This window comes from Notechis scutatus, chromosome 4 (genome assembly GCF_049901735.1).
Source record: "Notechis scutatus isolate UNSWTSFEM ecotype Mainland chromosome 4, rNotScu1.2, whole genome shotgun sequence".
Classification (NCBI taxonomy): Eukaryota; Metazoa; Chordata; class Lepidosauria; order Squamata; family Elapidae; genus Notechis; species Notechis scutatus.
In genome coordinates this window covers 152891753-152911172 of record NC_142012.1, presented here as the reverse complement: position 1 = coordinate 152911172, position 19420 = coordinate 152891753, and the positions used below count along the sequence as shown (strand labels likewise).

Here is a 19420-nt window from a genome sequence, read left to right as displayed (position 1 = left end):
TGATTGATTGGAGAAGTATTTTTCAACCATGGTAACTTTAAGATGTGTGGACGGATGTCTGGAATTCTCCAGCCCAGAAAAACATTGGCCTAGAAAAGGGGATTGCAGGAGACAAAAATCCCATAGTTTCCCTTACCATAAAGGGATTATTGATTATTGATTGCACAGGAACCACAAAAGTGAAAGGAACAGACTGAAGTATCTTTATCCTTGTGGGTAAAAAGAAAGAATGGAAGAAAGATGAGTGGATGGTGCCAGGCAGAAATTAGACACAAAAAGACTCATGGACTTTGTAGTATTTCCTTCTTTGGAGCATGGTAATACATGGCCAGTGATCCAATATACCCCAGCATTCCTATTTTGTGTTCCATCTTGTCTCATCACTGTTAAAATTTAATGAGAAACTACCAAATGTTCACCTTTTACCCTTTATATTTCAACCAAAATAGGAAATACAATAAAAGTGAAACAACTGCAAGACTTATGCAAGCATTTTCTTCTTAATCTCCTTCCAATTTGACAGAATAGACTTTGAATTGTCAATTCCCTCCATTGACTTTACTGGTCAGCAACCTGCAGTTCTTGAATGTAAGAAAAAATAAGAACTTTCCATCCAGAAATGGCTCTTGATCAGGGTGGGTTTCTACCAGTTCTGTCCAACTCTGAAGAACCGGTAGCTCTGAAGAGCAGCAGGCATAGAACCAGTTCTATTTCTGCTGATGTTTTTGCCCACCCACCCACCTGGGCTCTTACCTGATCTTTATTTCCTGATTTTTCAACTTCAACTGCCGGATGAGGCACAGCTGCAGTTAGAAAAGCAGGAAAAAAGGGCTGTTTCAAAGGCTGCTTCTCTGCAGGCAGCTGCTGATGACGATTTACAGGCGTGTGGCTCACAGCCTGCAGGGAAGCTCGTAAATCCCAAACTAGTAGTTAACCCTGTTGTATCCCACCCTGCTCTTGATCCCATTCAACTCATCCTGATATTAAAGGTTTATGCCCTGTGCTCACTTTAGAAATAGAGGAAATAGTAGGGGTTACTCTGCATGGTTTGTCCAGTGCCTACCAAAAGCAATTGTGTTCTGGAAAAATATCTAAATGCCATGCCTTGTTGCCCCAATACAGACCCTAACAAAGTGAATGGGTTGATTCTTAAAAGTGAGATACTAAAGGCACGGTGGTAATCTATTCAAGGAAGCAAGAGAAAGGGGTCATATTTGAAAAGAGCAGTGACAGCTACAGAAGGAGGAATTCCAATGAATACAAATAGAATGGGGATGTGTATAGAAAACAGAGAAACAAATCACCAGATGTAAGTTCAAGCAAAGACTCTTAGGAAGAGTGCAATCTGAGCTGAAGTTTGCAAAAAATGTTAAGATTTGGGATGGGAGTATATTTAGAAAGAGAAAAAAATAGGGTGTTGATAAGTCCACAAAAATGAGAAAAGTTGACAAATGTTAGTAGACAACAACAAAAGCAGAAACATTTAGCTGTCACAAGGAAAATGGGCTCAACACTTGCCATGATGCAGGAAATGATGGAAAAACCCATGAACTGATAGCGAAGAATCACGAAGACATGAAATTAGAAATGAGAATGGAAATAGGAGGAATGAAGAACGAGATGCACAATTTGGATAGTAAAATCGGAAAGATGCAGGAGACAATGACAAAAAAATTGAACAAAAATTAAACACAGTAGAGGCAAGAACTGAGGTGAGGAAAAGAGATTAGAGGAATCGGAACAAAATTGGAAAGTTTTATATTGTGAACTTCGGGATTCTGTGGTGCATATAGAACTAGAAAAAGCATCATTTTATTTGAGATTCCAGAACGTTGTTGAAGATAAAAAGGAAGATCTACATGAAATAATGGCAAACTTGATAGCAAAAGCCCTACAAAAGACAAACAGGAAATTGAGAATGACATCGATGAGGTTTACAGAGTATACACGCATTACGTCCGAAGACACAGACTACCCGAAAGTCCACATCTGATTCGCGAGAAAGACGATCGAGACATGCTATATGGCAAGACCAGAGGCGAGCCACTGATATATAAAGATCATGAAGTGGTAACATTGAAGCAAATGCCCAGGAGAGTTAAGGAGCAAAGAAGGGGCTACCAGTTTTTGTCATTTCAGTTAATTACTCTTGCTGCGGGGAGCAATGTCACCTTTTTACTCTGGTATCAATGGAAAAGCAGGTTTGGCAGTGGTATCAAGTAAAAGACAAGTGAAAGGCTGAGGAGGATTGACATCAAGATCAACTTATCTTCATTATGGGCAGCTTTGCAGGGTAGTTCATATTTCAGTTCATATTTCACTTCATATTTTAGCAAGCATAATTTAATGATAGTGGCTGGCAAGTCAAATCTTAGATGCATTGCTAAAATGGGATCTGCAAATGTGGGGTTTTCAGAAAGCTAAAGGAAGGGGAGTGTGGGTGTGAAAATTTGGATATAATTAATCATGGCTAGTTTAAAATGCAACATTGCCACAATTAATATCAGAGTGAAAATTATGCTTCTGCAGGCCCTATTTGTGTCTTTCCGGCTTAGCTGAAATAGAATTCTTTTAATAAAGTTGCCTGTCCATGACAAGTCATGGTAAATGGGTAATTTGAAATTTAGGCACACACACACATTTTATAAAACTATGAACTATAACCTGCTCTGAATCAGAAAATTACTTATGTTCTATTATTTGGCATACTTTCACAGCCTTGTGAGTTTTCCTGCATGTCATAAGCATTTGAATATAAATTAACATGTTGAAATCAAATCTGATGTTCTTTTACCTTTTATTTGGTATGTGGAAGGTGTGCGGAAGAGGGGGTAGTCTTATACGGCGAGTATATAACAAACTCTATATTTTGAGTGGAAATGTTGGGGGGTCGTCTTATACGCCCAGTCGTCTTATACGCCGGCAAATACGGTATTTCCTTCTTTGGAGCATGGTAATACATGGCCAGTGATACCCCAGCATTCCTATTTTGTGTTCCATCTTGTCTCATCACTGTTAAAATTTAATGAGAAACTACCAAATGTTCACCTTTTACCCTTTATATTTCAACCAAAATAGGAAATACAATAAAAGTGAAACCACTGCAAGACTTATGCAAGCATTTTCTTCTTAATCTCCTTCCAATTTGACAGAATAGACTTTGAATTGTCAATTCCCTCCATTGACTTTACTGGTCAGCAACCTGCAGTTCTTGAATGTAAGAAAAAATAAGAACTTTCCATCCAGAAATGGCTCTTGATCAGGGGTGGGTTTCTACCAGTTCTGTCCAACTCTGAAGAACCGGTAGCTCTGAAGAGCAGCAGGCATAGAACCGGTTCTATTTCTGCTGATGTTTTTGCCCACCCACCCACCTGGGCTCTTACCTGATCTTTATTTCCTGATTTTTCAACTTCAACTGCCGGATGAGGCACAGCTGCAGTTAGAAAAGCAGGAAAAAAGGGCTGTTTCAAAGGCTGCTTCTCTGCAGGCAGCTGCTGATGACGATTTACAGGCGTGTGGCTCACAGCCTGCAGGGAAGCTCGTAAATCCCAAACTAGTAGTTAACCCTGTTGTATCCCACCCCTGCTCTTGATCCCATTCAACTCATCCTGATATTAAAAGGTGTATGCCCTGTGCTCACTTTAGAAATAGAGGAAATAGTAGGGGTTACTCTGCATGGTTTGTCCAGTGCCTACCAAAAGCAATTGTGTTCTGGAAAAATATCTAAATGCCATGCCTTGTTGCCCCAATACAGACCCTAACAAAGTGAATGGGTTGATTCTTAAAAGTGAGATACTAAAGGCACGGTGGTAATCTATTCAAGGAAGCAAGAGAAAGGGGTCATATTTGAAAAGAGCAGTGACAGCTACAGAAGGAGGAATTCCAATGAATACAAATAGAATGGGGATGTGTATAGAAAACAGAGAAACAAATCACCAGATGTAAGTTCAAGCAAAGACTCTTAGGAAGAGTGCAATCTGAGCTGAAGTTTGCAAAAAATGTTAAGATTTGGGATGGGAGTATATTTAGAAAGAGAAAAAATAGGGTGTTGATAAGTCCACAAAAATGAGAAAAGTTGACAAATGTTAGTAGACAACAACAAAAGCAGAAACATTTAGCTGTCACAAGGAAAATGGGCTCAACACTTGCCATGATGCAGGAAATGATGGAAAAACCCATGAACTGATAGCGAAGAATCACGAAGACATGAAATTAGAAATGAGAATGGAAATAGGAGGAATGAAGAACGAGATGCACAATTTGGATAGTAAAATCGGAAAGATGCAGGAGACAATGACAAAAAAATGAACAAAAATTAAACACAGTAGAGGCAAGAACTGAGGTGAGGGAAAAGAGATTAGAGGAATCGGAACAAAATTGGAAAGTTTTATATTGTGAACTTCGGGATTCTGTGGTGCATATAGAACTAGAAAAAGCATCATTTTATTTGAGATTCTAGAACGTTGTTGAAGATAAAAAGGAAGATCTACATGAAATAATGGCAAACTTGATAGCAAAAGCCCTACAAAAAGACAAACAGGAAATTGAGAATGACATCGATGAGGTTTACAGAGTATACACGCATTACGTCCGAAGACACAGACTACCCCGAGAAGTCCACATCTGATTCGCGAGAAAGACGATACGAGACATGCTATATGGCAAGACCAGAGACGAGCCACTGATATATAAAGATCATGAAGTGGTAACATTGAAGCAAATGCCCAGGAGAGTTAAGGAGCAAAGAAGGGGCTACCAGTTTTTGTCATTTCAGTTAATTAAGAATGGTATATCGTTAATCAGTTATATCAGTTATATCAGTTAATTAAGAATGGTATATCGTTCAGATGGCTCACCCCAGAAGGGCTCCTAGTAGCATGGCAAGATAAAAAATATAAAATTGATACAATAGAGAAAGCACATCAATTTCACGAAAAATATCTGGGACCTGAGGAAGAATGTGAAAGTGGAGAAGATTTAAATACAAGAAGTCAGGAAGAACAACTCTCCAAAGAGAAAGAACTTGCACCACAGTCAGAATCTCAGAAACTTAGAGAAGATGAGGACAACTGACCAAGTACAAGAGAACCCAGAACAAGGAAAGAAACAAAAAACGCTCTACACAGTCAGTAACATGAACAGAGAAATCACCTTATTCTCAGTTAATATCAATGGTTTAAACTCAACATTAAAAAGAAAACAGTCATTTGAAAAACTTAAAAAACAAAATGCAGACATAACTTGTATGTAAGAAGTACACATCATAGATAAACAGGCAGACCTCCTAAAGGATACTAATTTGGGAAAAATGTATTGGGCTCTTTCAAATCAAAGAAAAAGAGGTATCGTAATATATATAAAAGATTGGCTGCAACACAAACAAGCATATAAGGATGATGATGGAAGAATGTTATTTATAGAAATAATATTAAACCAGAAAAAGACTTCGTTAGTTACAGTATATGCCCCAAATATAAATCAAAAAGAATTTTATAATAAACTCCATCATAAGATAGTAGAAAATGAATATACAAATGTATGTATTGTAGGAGATTTAAATGCTGTTTCAGACGAGGACAAAGACTATAAAAGTTCCAAAAAAAATTAAAAATAAAAGGAGACTATTCCCATCTTCTTTTAATAACATGGTGAGGGAATTAAACTTGAAGGATGTGTGGAGAGAACTATATCCAACCAAAAAGCAATATACTTTCTTTTCCAATCCCCATCACTCTTGGTCTAGAATAGATCAGATTTGGATGGACCCAGACTTAATGGAAAACAATGAAAATATAGAGATTTTGCCAAATGTATGGGCTGATCATAACCCTATTCAAATTAAGTGGAAAGGAAAGAGAATGATTGGAAGATGGACATTTAATAACAGTATATTAAAAGATAACTAATATATTGAAATGGTGAGAAAATAATTGAAAATATTTCTTGAAATAAATAAGAGAGAACATACGTCCCTTCAAAATCTCTGGGATACAACAAAAGCTTACGTGAGAGGTTTAACTATTGGCTATAGTATTAAAAAGAATAAAGAAAAAAGACAACAACAAAATGTGTGGAGAGAGAAACTTAAAGATTTAGAAGTAAGTAGACAAATTGATCTGAATAATCAAAACTAGTAAAGAAATAGATTTGGTAAAACATAAGATAAATTTAAGTATACAGGAAGTCCTGGCCCAAAAAGTTAAATTAGTAAAACAAAATTATTTTGAAAATGCAAATAAGCCAGGGAGATGGTTAGCCCATAAAATAAAAAAAAGAACAAGGAAAAAGAACGATTGTAGCTTTCCAAGACCAAGAAGGGAAAGTAGGTACTCAGGCTGAGGAAAAGAAAGATATTGCTAAAGACTTTTTTTACAAATCTATACAATCAAGAAGAAGTACCAGAAGAACTTATTAACCAATATTTGAAGGAAAAAAATTTACAGGAAATTACGGATGAAGACAAATGTATTTTAAATTACAAAATATCCACAGAAGAAATTAGAAAGGCAATTGGAGCCCAAAAACGAAATAAAACCCCGGGTCCGGATGGAATTTCGTCTGAATTCTATAAGGAGTTTCAAGAGTTATTGGAGGAATTAATGACAGACCTATATAATGAAGCCTTGGATAGTGCTAATATACCAAAGTCATGGACCGAAGCATATATAACCCTTATTCACAAAGAGCAATCAGACCCACAAAAAATTCAAAATTATAGGCCAATATCACTTTTAAATGTAGATTACAAGATTTTGGCCACAATATTGGCAGAAAGATTAAAGAAAATATTAAGTAGGATTATTGATACTGACCAGAATGGGTTTCTGCCATATAGACAAATGAAGACAAATACAAGAATAATTATGGATTTTTTAGAATTCTATGAAGTACACACAACTAAAAAAATTGCCACTGATGTTTTTAAACGCTCAGAAGGCGTTTGACAATTTGAATTGGAATTTTCTTATTAAACAACTGACAGGCATGAAATTTGGCGAATTTTTTTTAGGATTCATTAAAACAATATATAATACCCAAACCGCAAAAATATTAATAAATTGGAAAAACACAGATAATATTAAGGATAAATAAGAGTGTAAGACAAGGATGTCCCTTGGCTCCCCTACTTTATATATTAGCAGAAGAGACACTACTGGTACAAATCTGACAAAATCAAGAGATCAGGGGTTAAAAGTTAAAAAAGAGAAGTACAAACTTCAAGCATTTGCTGACAATATGGCCTTTATAGTGGAAGATCCCCTGGAAACAACACCTATCTTGATGAAATAAATAGAACAATATGGAAAGGTGGCAGGGTTAAAAATTAATAAAGGAAAATGGGCTTGACTTCCTGGTACAGTAATAGTTGATCAAATGGAAAAATGAAGTTTCAAGACTACAGTAAGTAAAATAGGGGTTGGAAATAGTACTCACCCCAATGTCTGTAGAGTACAGACATAATGCTAAACTAAGGTATTTTAAGCCATAGATAGTTGAATAAGCCATGATTTGTGATATTAAACCATTACTGGTAAGAAGCACAGTACTTCAATTACATATGAATCAGCCTAAAGAAGGTCAGTTTTCAAGACTTGGTAAAATGTACCCTAAGCAATAATTATATATTGTTGGACATAATTCTTATTCTTCCAAACCAAGAAGCCATATTGGCTGCAAATTAGAGGAGGTATATCCCCAGTTTATCTAGAAAATACTTGGTTGAAGAAGGCTGGCCTAAAGCTTTTTAATTTTGTTCTATCCTGGCCTATCTTTGATGGTCTTATATGCATTTTAGAAGGTCACACATTAAGGAGACTTATAATATTAAGGTTTTAGGACTGTGTTCCAAAGAAGAGCTTTGGAACATAAAGTAGCATGAAATACTATCTATCAGCAGCTCGTTAAACCAGCTTGGGAACATTTGTAAAACAATCTCTATGCAATCCTAGGAAATAGTACAATCCCAGTGTAAAGAGTTGCAGGCAGATAAGTTAATATCCCCATGCACTCCAAAGCATTATTTTGGAATTGGTCAAAAGCACACCGCATAGCCATGATTAATATACATTTTCTATAGCTGTGCACATTTTTGCAGTAACACAAGAGAACTCCCCTGTGTGATTTTACAGAGGTTGCATCTCCCTGTCAATGCTGCTCAGTGGAAAACTTTATTCAGGCACATGGAATCTAACCTGCCGGTGTCAACCAGTTCCAAAAGAAATGAGTTAGGTTGAGCAAACAGTAAAAAGAAGAGTCTCTGCCCTTGCAAACATTTTGGACCTTTGATCTTTGTCTTTGCAAAGCAACAGCCTGTGATCTTGAAAAGGTCAGACCATACATTTAAATTGAACTGTACTTGCAACATGGGGTGGATAGGTTAAAAAAAAAAAGAGGAAGATTCTTCAGTTCCTACTGACTGGTTGGCTGAAGCTTTATCTCACCGTGTTCCTAACAGAGTGTATATTTGAATAGGAGTCAAGCATTCTATATTAACAGGATTTACTGGAAGTCTTTGAGATTGGAATTAACTATTCACTTGCTGTAACTGGGCGAAAGAAGTAGTGGAGGTTTTAGGCCCAGAGGATTTTGGGTGCTATACTCTGTACAAATGAGTTTCTTAGCTATCGCTACCAACAAACTAACCACTGTATTAGCCAGGAAAATTAAGTCTCAGACTTGGGCTTTTTCTAAGAAGGACATATATGCTTATACATAAATACATATATACACTTCAATTTATAAATCATATTTTGGAAGGGGGAAAAAAAAACTTCCAGGGAAAAAACACCACAGATGATAGCTTTTTATTCCAAGTCACAGAAAAAATAGCTTTTCCAATTAGTTCCTCCTATCAGTTTATGTCCAAAGCCATGTTGGCTGAGTATGATTGTAATCTAGTGCATCATGGACACCAGAATGGAGAAGAGTGATGAGGAACAAACCAGACATTGGATTCTATTCTATCCAGTGTTTATTTAGCTACGGTTTACCTGAATTTAGCCATGGTTTCACTGGATTCAAGCTAGAAATCAAAGATGGACTACCTCTCCCATTACCTCTGAGGAATCATATGCTGTAATGCAGATTCCTGCTCTTTCACAAATTTGCAGATGCCTGCCTGCCGACACAATAACATCCCTGGAAAGGGACAAGCCTGACTTTTTGGCCTATTTTTCTTTTGGGAGGAGTGTCATACCACACTATATAACTTTATATACTGTTGTTGCCCTCTAGCCCCATCTAGTGCCCAGAGAGACAAATATGCCCCAAATATATGGTTTTGAAGCTGACCCAACCCATTTTACCCATCAGCCCGCACTCTCAAATGAAGTGCACTCTGGGAAGCCAACTCCGTTTCCTTTAGCATTTGGAGAAGGCAGAAACACATGGTCATCCAAGGACACATCCACATCCCACACAGAGCATTGCTGGTGAGATTTAAATTGCTTGTATTTATTTTTATGTTCAGCAGTAACTTAATACTGTTTATCTTGTATTTGGTTCTCATTGTATGTATCCCTACTTTCCCCAATTTCACCATATCCTGTTCTTTCAATAAAGCATTCAGATCTACTCACATGGTCTGTTTCATTGGAGAATAGGTGGGCTTAGCTGCACGTAGAGCTGCACACAAACTAACATGCAGTGGGAACAGAACAAGGAGAGTTTTAGGGTTGATTTTTTCTCAAAGTTCTCTTGTTACAATTCCCATCCTAATCACACCAAAAGGACTCTGAGAAAGAAACTAGTCTCTTCCTCATCCTTAAAAACCCCTACTTACTCTCAAATATACAACATTGTGGCATCCAAACTTAGCAATTTCGCCAGTCATTTTTGACAATCGGATCTTTATGGCTACAGTCTTGGTTCCCAAACCTTCCAAAAAACACCATTAAAAATTGTGGGTGCGTTTTGAGCTTGGTGGTTTTCTTGCAGAAGTTTCATTACCAAACTAGATAACATTGTTAGTGTTAAGAAGGAGGGGTTCGTGTGCCTGCTAAGTCATATCTAAAGAAATCACATTATAAATGAGTTTGTCAAATCAGGTCATAAATATTCTCCATATATAACAACAAGGCACACACAAATGTAACATATATTTACAATAACATTCATTATTACTCAAAAGATCTACCTGAGGCCACAGATCAAATGCACAGTACACAACTGCTTTAAAATCTTCATGGGTCTAGGTTATTATTTTGAATATGGCAACAGAGGAAAATATTAAATCTATCAAGAATAAACTTTTGAACTGCGTTTCATGAAATTTAAAATTAAAATTAGATTTTGTTTTGATCCTGACTGCTTATTTAACCAAACCCTGCCTGACTTTTTTGGTATTCAGACCTTAGAAGAACTTTGAAATGCCAGGTGCATCACTTCACCCAACACAGTAGTTGAACATCATTGATTTATAAGTTTCATACACATATTTTTCTGCAAATTTAGTTTGCAGTGCTAGAACTGTTGATACCTGTATGGAAAGCTAAAGAGTTGCAGGAGATTAATTCCTGTGGAAGTGCGGCAGCATCCACCAAGGTGCTAGTAGGATTTGTAAAGTAATCTCTAGATTATTTCATGATCCAGAGTCCTGAATCCGGTGCTCCCTGCACATGTGAAGCTTTTCAGATCTTTCATGTCTCTGTCTGGTTCACTTCTCCTAGCATACATAAGTCCATCAAACAGAGGCTGTTCAGAGGTGCAATCCATGAATGGCTGTGGTTGAAGAAAAAGTCAACATACTAAGTCCAACTCTACTCAGAACACTCTTTGTGTAGGAAACTCTCTAAATCCTACTCCATACATATAAAGCTGACTGCAAATTGCCTTCTGGAATTCTTCACCAAATTCAACAGCAGAGAAATTGAATAGGCAATTATTCTGAACTTTTCCAGGAAAAAGAGACTTTCAAGGACAGGGCTTCCCTTAGTAATGGCAATTGAGTCACCATTGAAAAGTCCAAAATGAATTCTCTCATTATATCATTTCTTGGCGTTTAATAGAATTACAGAAGACTGCTGCTATAATACAGTGAAAGATAGGTCATTGATATGTACATCAAAGAGAAATAATCGTTCCTCTCTATTCTTCATTAGACTACATTCAGAACAATGTGCCCAGTTCTGGGCACACAGCTTAATAAAGATATTGAACAACGTAGAGCATAATGAGAGAAGGGCAATCAAGATGATATGGGAGATGAAAGGAAAGCCATGTGAAGAATGGTTGAAGGCATCAGATGAGTTTAGTCTGGAGAACAAAAGTTTGCAGAAACTTGATTTGTTTTCAGAAGAATATAACCAATACATTATTAGTCCAGATCAATAGTCCATGTAGTCCTGCAGTCTGTTCTCAGAGTGGCCAACAACTGCACAAGGAAGTTCACTAGTTTCTCAGCAGATGGCCTTCGGAGGCAGACACAAGTGGATGTTATGGGTGGGTGTGAAAGGGTGGTGTAAAGATGTGGGTGTCAGAGTTCCAAGTAACAGACCCAATTCAATCAAAACTCTGAGGTCTGGGGTTTCCTCAAAGCATGAATTTATTAGGCATGTCATATTGGCACAGCTGGTGAAAACCTGACTCTGAAAGACTGAAGATTTTCCCCACCCAAATCAAAACCCAAAGTTCTTTCCTCCAGTCCCCAAACCCATCACATGGTCCAATCAGGTCACTGTCCCAACTTCGGTTGGTGTCAGTCCACACCTCCCCAGCATCTGGTGGGAACGTTTTTGGTTCACAAGAGAAAGAATTTTATTTTGGCTGCAAGTCCCCAGCTATCTCTATGCCCAGAGGTGGTATTCACTACTGGAGAACCGGTAGTGGAAATTTTGAGTAGTTCGGAGAACCGGCAAATACCCCCTCTGACAGACCTCATCCCCATCTATTCTCTGCCTACTGAGTCCCAGCTGATTGGCTTGGTCTTCTTTTGTTGCCCTGCATAGGAAAGCGGAGCTGGAAAGCAGGTTAGTGGGGTGGGGAGGCAATGGGATTTTGTAGTAACCTTCTCGTGGAGTGGGTGGAAATGAGGATTTTACAGTATCCTTCCCCTGCCACGCCCACCAAGTCATGCCCACAGAATGGTAGTAAAAATGTTTGAATCCCACCACTGTCTATGTCCCCCTTCTTTTCCCACAGTTCCAACTGACCTCACTGTGGCAAGACTGAAGATGCTCCAATATGGCTTCAGGGCTGACAGGTGGGTTCTATGCAGTATAGATAGGCACTATGGAGTGCAGGATCCCTCTGCTACCCATGGATTCTTTGGAAGAAAAAAATGGCAGGTGCAACTTGCAGGAGCCACTTACAATGTGGACCTCCCACAGACTTTCTCACTGACCTTGCTTATGGGAAGCTAGCAGGGAAGGAAGGTCCCCAATGGCAATCAACAGGACTCTGAGACACTGCACAGTTGAAATTGTGAGCAAGTTGCCAGACACTTAATCACAATTGCATGAAACGCTGCCACTGATGCAACTTTGAAACAAGTCATAATTCTCCCTCATTAAGTGCCATTCTAACTTTTCAATGGTCACTTGAACAAATGGATGTAATCTTATCTGAATGGCCGTCATGTAAAAGATAGAATTATTATTGTTCATAAAAACAGGACAGGAAACAATGATTTGTTTACAAAGAAGTACGTTTCAGTTGGGCATCAGGAAAAAAAGTCTGAACAATAAGAACTTGTTCAATAATGGGACAAAACCTGCCTCTGGAGATCTTCTTTTGCTAGATGTTCTAAAGAGGATCTGGATGGCCATTTTGAAAACAAATTCTCATACAACTGAAATAGACAAAAATATATGCATATTTCTGTGTGAGGAGCTAATGGTTCACAATGGTTTACAAGGCTATTTGGATTTTTAGGAGTCTATATTCCTATACGATTATGCATTTAAATTAAAACGTTTATTGTATCATTTAACTGGAGATTTGTGGGAAGCTGTTCCTGTTGTGAAGATAACATTCAAGCTCCTCCATGAAGCTTGATCCAGATGTATGGAGGTCCCAGATCATCATGAATTCCTTTCTCCCTACAAAGAAAAGGCTACCATGAAATATTTGTTCAGTCACACAATTAAGTACAGGCTAGACTAGAAGCGGCAACATATTTAGGTAGACGGGTGTCTGCAGGGTATGATTTTTAAAAAAGTCAAGACAATGGCAATCAAAACTCCATCAGCTTGATTTTTTTGACTGTGTCCTGTGGACATCCCTGTTGGGATACTTATTTTGAATTAAATACATTTTGAATTAAATACATAGCTCTATCAGCCCAAGCACTTCTTTTGTGCCTGTGCTTCAGAGGTGGTATTCAGCAGGTTCTGGCCAGTTCTGGAGAACCGGTAGCAGAAATTTTGAGTAGTTCAGAGAACTGGCAAATATCACCTCTGACTGGAGATTTTCAATATCCTTCCCCTGCCACGCCCACCAAGCTACATCGGTAGTAAAAAAAAATAGAATCTCACCACTGCTGTGCTTGTGCTGCCAATGCAAAATCCCACCCTTATGCAAGGAGCAATTTGTGGGCAATTTATTGGTCTCACTCTAGATCAGGGATGTCCAATCTTGGACTTCAACTCCCTAAATTCCCCAACCACAAGTCTTAAAAATCAGGGCACCCCTGATTTAGATCATCACACACACACTCCACCTGACAACTGTTACTTACATTTTAAAAATCAAAACTGTTACAACTGTTCACCACCCAGAGTCACTCATTTGAGATGGGTGGCTATAAAAATTGAATGAATGAATGATGCTGTTGAAATTGCCTATAATTTGTGTCAAAGTTTAGCAATGTGATCTGGTGGCCGTTAAATGTTTGCAGGTGGTCAAATGTTTGCAAATCTTTAGGTCATAGGCTACCCATTCTTGCTACAAGCAAGTTTTGGATCGTGTGAACTCAACCACTAAGTGGGTAAATCATGATTTATAGTTTAGGATAAGCCATTTGTGGGTTATTCAAACATATCAATGACAGGCATGTGGAAAATAGAAGATCAGACAGAAACACTAAAGGAACTTTCCCATTTGCAGTAAACATGTTCTTTTCATCACAAATAACAGCAACTACCTAATTTTGGCTGAGCACAACAGGTTGGGATGGATTGGTGCTCAGATGGGAGACCACCAGGCTTTTGGGTAGATCAGAGAGTTGTAAAAGCGTACATGGTGGAGTTGGGGATCATGAAAAACAAGACAGTGTTCATGACAAATGCACCCTTTTATCAATGTGCATTGTCAATGTCAGTGTAATGTCAGGGGGTGAGGCTTCCTTTTGCTGCTACACCTGCCATCTTGCCTTTTTTTTTACCTTTCCTGAAGATGCTGAGCTTGGATATGGACAATGGCAAACTATTTGCATTTTATTGCCAAAACTGATACCCAAATGATTCCTGAAGCCCTCAGAAGGTCAGCTTGACCTCAAGGAGATAGTTGTTTTTTTAAACCACTTATTTGTACCATTTACCAGGGCCTTTAGCTTCCTGCTTTCTTGGGAATCTAAAGAGCCTGGGAGAGAGAATCTTATTAAATCCTTATCATTATACCCTGATAAAAACTCTGAGAGGTGGAAACTCTCTCTCTCTCTCTCTCCCTCTCTCTCTCTCTCCTTTGCTTGCTAATGAATCTATCCATGGTTTTACTAAATGATATTTTTATTGCATAGTAAATCATTCCCTTTTCCTGGATTCATTTATCCCTCAAAGTGAGACTGATGTTTGTTTTAACAAGTGTTCTTTTCTTCTTCTTTTATTTTAAAGAAACTGGCTGCTATCAAGTCTGAAAAGCTCCTACAGTATTGCTCTCTCTGTTCACAGCTGTTCTTCTCTCCCTCTCCCTCCTCCCTTCCGATAATTAAATGAAAACAAGCTTGAACGTCACAATTAGTGGAGGAAGTAGTGGACTTTTGAAGAAGAGGAAAAAAGAAAAGGTGATCCATGTTAGCTGACTGAGAACCTCTGGGTCAATCATTCTCAATCCTAGCTAGTTCTAGTTGGGTGGACTTTTACTCCTAGTATTCTCAATGTCTGTGCTGGCTGTGGAATTCTGGGAGTTGAAGTTCACTCTCCTGGAAATTGCCAAGTTTGGGACACACTGTTCTGAATCTTTCATTTCTTATTCAGATTGTGCCAAGGAAAACACTGATCTTGACCAATGGCTGTTTCACATTTGCATCGTTAAGTCAAAGAAACAGAATTGGAAGGAACCATGGAGGCTTTCAGGTCCAACTCCTGTTCTGAGCAGACATCCAGAATCAAATTTTAGGAGAAGAACTGCATTAGTCAAAAATCAGGACTCTGGTAGCATCCAACCAATTTTATTAAAAGGAAGCTGGTCCCCCCCCCCCCGATTTTTGAGATCCAAGTTTGGATATCCTTTAAACTCATTCAGAAAAAAATAAACCCACCTTTGGTTCCACTATTGAACTCTTCTGTAAAGACTGTTTTCCCCAACGTTAAATCACAATCTGCTTTCCTGTAACTTAAATCCCATGATCCTTCCTATCCATTATCCAGTAATGGTGGAGAACAAGTCTTAACCTTTCTGTAATATAGTTTTAGTTATATAAACAGCCCTGTCCAGTTTCTTCTCATTGTTCTTGTTTCAAGTCTCAAGGTTATGGTCTTTCCATTTCTTTACCACCCAGAGCTCCTCTCCGAAAGAGATAGGAAGTTAAGAAATATGAAATATCAGTTAATTAGTAGCTTAATTTTCAGGCTTCTGATTATTTTTGGTGCTTTTCTCCAAATCTCCTCCAGTTTCTCTGAATCTTTGTTAAAGTATGGTGTGTGTCCACAGCTGAACCCAATACTCAAGAAGGGATCTGCCCAGTGAAAAAGAAAGTGGAATGAGTACATCTGGAGACTGGAAACTCTTTGATACAGCTACAAACTTTTTTTAAAAAAAATGACATAGCTATCTTTTATATAGAGAGAGAGCCACTTGACACTACTCATTCATGTTCACTTTGAAACTGACTACTGTTCCAAAACTAGTAAAAAAAAATGTGTCACTGATGGATTGACACAAGTCTGTGTAGCTTCAACTTGCTTCTACACTGCAGCTTCTCTTAAAGGGACTAGGCACGTTAATGATGGTGACCAAGTGAGTTTTCAAGAGTCTAAAATAGTACTACTAAATATGTGAGTGTTCAGTTTGATCCAGCAATCCAGAAAATGTTGACATTGAACTATCCAACATGGTATTCACGGGCAGCAGCAAGGCCAAGTTAAGCTTGTTGGTCAATTGTTTAGATTACATTTCATATTTTTAATACTTAAAAATGAAATAAATATCTGGAAAGCAAAACATTTGCACCCAACATCACCTGTATTTCTACACATACTTTTGGGGCCCATCCGGAGGTGGTATTCAGCAGGTTCTGACCAGTTTTGGAGAACCGGTAGTGGAAATTTTGAGCAGTTTGGGGAACTGGCAAATACCACCTCTGACTGGCTCTGCCCCCATCTATTCTCTGCCTCACGAGTCCCAGCTGGGTCTTCTTTGGATGCCCTGCACAGGAGAATGGAGCTGGAAATCAGGTTAGTGGGGTGGGGAGAGAATGGGGATTTTGCAGTAACCTTCCCCCTGGAGTGGGATGGGAATGGAGATTTTACAGTATCCTTTCCCTGCCACACCCACCAAGCCACACCCATAGAACCAGTAGTAAAAATGTTTGAATACCACCACTGGGCCCATCCATTTTCTTCAAAAATAAAAATAGTTGATGTCTAAAACTTAATGGGTTTTTTTTTGGGGGGGGGGGGAGGAATTCACTTGTTCCCACCACATTCCAAACAAGACAAAGCAGACCTGTAAATTGACAGTCTACAAAAAATCTCAGCATTTTTTTTTTAAAAAAGCTAGAATTCTTTCAATCTTCCAATCTATCCTTCATTCCTATGATTTCCTGGTGTTCTCTTGCAATGATGTGGATCATTCAATGGCTAACAAGATCTGGTTCTGCTTAGGTTTTTTTTTTTCTGAGATCCGCCAGGATCAACTAGCAGCTATCATCTGTTGTATTGTCTTCTGGTAAGTGGCCATATCTACTTGTTGACTTTTTATGAGTGCTCCACAAACCTTCCATTGCTATGCTGCTTTTCTTCCGGCTTGGTAAAGGGCTCTGTAAATGTATCCTGTCCTCTGCATTTTGGTTTCAGAGATTTGTTAGCTCAATTTAACACCCAGCATTTACTGTAGGGTCCAAATAACCAAAGGCAACTTTGCAAACTTGACTTTGGAAATATGCAGCTAGAATTTGGCCTGAGCAAGGCAGACAAATTTAGAGCTGGATCCAAATGGCTTTTCCAAATTCTCCACCAGATGTGTGGCCAGAGGGACTAGGGAAGAGAGCATTTCTCTGAATTTATCCAGAGGAAAGAGAAATTCGCTGATTATTGCTCAAGGACAGGAATCTGACTTAATACTTACTGGTCACACCACTGCTTAAAAACCTCGAGGAGCTGTGTCATCATGCTGGGATTTAATGGAAGCATAAATCCCTTACCATTTAACCCTAAAAGAAGCTGCAGAAAGCATAAATCCCTTACCATTTAACCCTAAAAGAAGCTGATTATAGTACAATGGAAGAAAGAACACTCAAACACTTTTTTCAGTTGTCTTGTCCTTGAATAAGGGCAAGAACATCCTTCTCTGTTCAAGAGTGTTCCTTCAAAATTCACTTCTTTTCTTAAAAGCATATTTTTCTTCCCTTCAACTGAAAGAGGGGGAAAGCTTGCAGAAGAATTTTCTACCATTGCAACAGCTGCAATTACACAATCCCCCAAACCACACTCCCTGGGAGGTACCAAATCTTGATGTATACTCTAACCAAACAGGCTGGGTTGCATTACACACCAGGCCAAGTAAAGCTAACCAGTGTTAACACTAAGGGAGCTTAGCATTTTATGTTCGGACTCAACGACCTCAGTCTCTTCCCCACAATCACATTAATGTATTTTCCAGCCATCCTTGAGTTGGGAAATAAGTTGCACTGCCCACACCCAATCTTTACGGTGTTTCAACAATGGTCAGTGTTGCTGTCCTCAAACAATTTAATGCAGCATAGTTTCAGGGCAATGATTGATGGCACCAGGTTCTCATGTGTGCCAAGCCTTACTTTTTAATATTCACTTATTTAGCCTTAATTTTTCATCATTCATTGTGTGTTTTTTCTGGCATAGTATTGATCTTCCAATAGATCTTATTACAGAAGATCAATACACTCATATCAACCCCAAACCCCTCCCCACCCCCAGTCTGAATGAATTGTGATTTGAAATATAAAGCAGAAAAGAGCCTCTCAGTGCTATTACGCCTCTGGATTTTTGTTTCCTTTCTCCCCCTCCTTCCAGTTTCCTCCATTAATTATTTTTGGTTGGCAGAGAGCCTCATTTCTCCCCCATTCCATATTTTTGTGTATATAGGTCCCATTTGTCAGCTGGAAAGCCGGCAGCCCAGGTTTGAGACCTGAGCTCCATATGACAGGGTGAGCTCCCATTCTTGCCCCAGCTCCCGCCAACCCAGTTTGAAAGCATGCAAATGTGAGTAGATAAATAGGTACTACTTCAGTGGGAAGGTAGCAGCAGGCTGTGAAAACTGTGGAAATGTCTTCAGACAGCACCGGCTCAATGGCCTTGAAACAGAGATGAACACCGCCCCCTAAAGTCATCTAAAGTTAGTGGAGTAAAATCTGCATGAAGTCCTTTATTTTTATATTTTTATATATCCCATGCAGTTTTGCTATCAGACAAATATTCACATACATAACAAGAGCCACGGTGGCACAGTGGTTAGAATGCAGTACTGCAGGCTACTTCTGCTGACTGCTGGCTGACTGCAATTTGGCAGTTCAAATCTCTCCAGCTCAAGGTTGACTCAGCCTTCCATCCTTCTGAGGTGGGTAAAATAAGGGCCCAATTTGTTGGGGTCAATATGCTGACTATGTAAACCACTTAGCTGTAAAGCATTGTAAAGTGGTATGTAAGTCAAAATCCTATTGCAATTGCTATGATGCACACAAACAGGAACAGGACTCCTTCTGACAAATCTGTTGATTTTATGAGAGACTGATAATCCAATGATGGCAAAAAATAACATGAAGGTGCAATGTCCAGTCCTTGGGTGGGAAAGGGGATGTTTCCATAGCAGAATGACCAGGCTAAGTGGAGCTCAATCATATCATCCTATGATTCATCCCTGAGATGCCCTAGATGGAATATTTTGTATTGTAAGAATAAGGAAAACGTCACTTCCAACCTGAAGCAACTTAAGATGGCTGTCAGCTACCCCAGGCTAAGGATGTGGTAGAAGCAATGTCATGTGTTTGTGTTGCTCAAAAATGTTTAGTACTTTGCTCCCACAACCAGCATTAAGGCATTTAGTTAATTATACACACAACAAAATTTTA

At 38.7% G+C, this 19420-nt stretch overlaps 1 protein-coding gene and 2 long non-coding RNA genes across 3 annotated transcripts in view; 1 reads left to right on the top strand and 2 right to left on the bottom strand.

Moving 5' to 3' along the window:
* LOC148130967 (uncharacterized) overlaps nt 1-10490 on the bottom strand; it is a 42402-nt gene extending 31912 nt beyond the window's left edge. Inside the window, exon 1 of the long non-coding RNA XR_015749519.1 lies at nt 10478-10490. This is a non-coding gene — a long non-coding RNA (uncharacterized LOC148130967). The remainder of the gene's footprint in view (nt 1-10477) is intronic.
* On the top strand, nt 9331-15790 carry LOC148130966 (uncharacterized). The gene is made up of 4 exons (XR_015749518.1): nt 9331-9431; nt 12139-12199; nt 14769-14938; nt 15768-15790. It is a non-coding gene; the product is annotated as an uncharacterized LOC148130966 (long non-coding RNA).
* The window catches only part of TMEM212 (transmembrane protein 212), a 33225-nt gene continuing 24639 nt past the window's right edge, over nt 10835-19420 (bottom strand). The window contains exon 4 of the mRNA XM_026667111.2: nt 10835-13037. Coding sequence (XP_026522896.2) covers nt 13020-13037 — 18 coding nt within the window. The 3' untranslated portion in view covers nt 10835-13019. The remainder of the gene's footprint in view (nt 13038-19420) is intronic.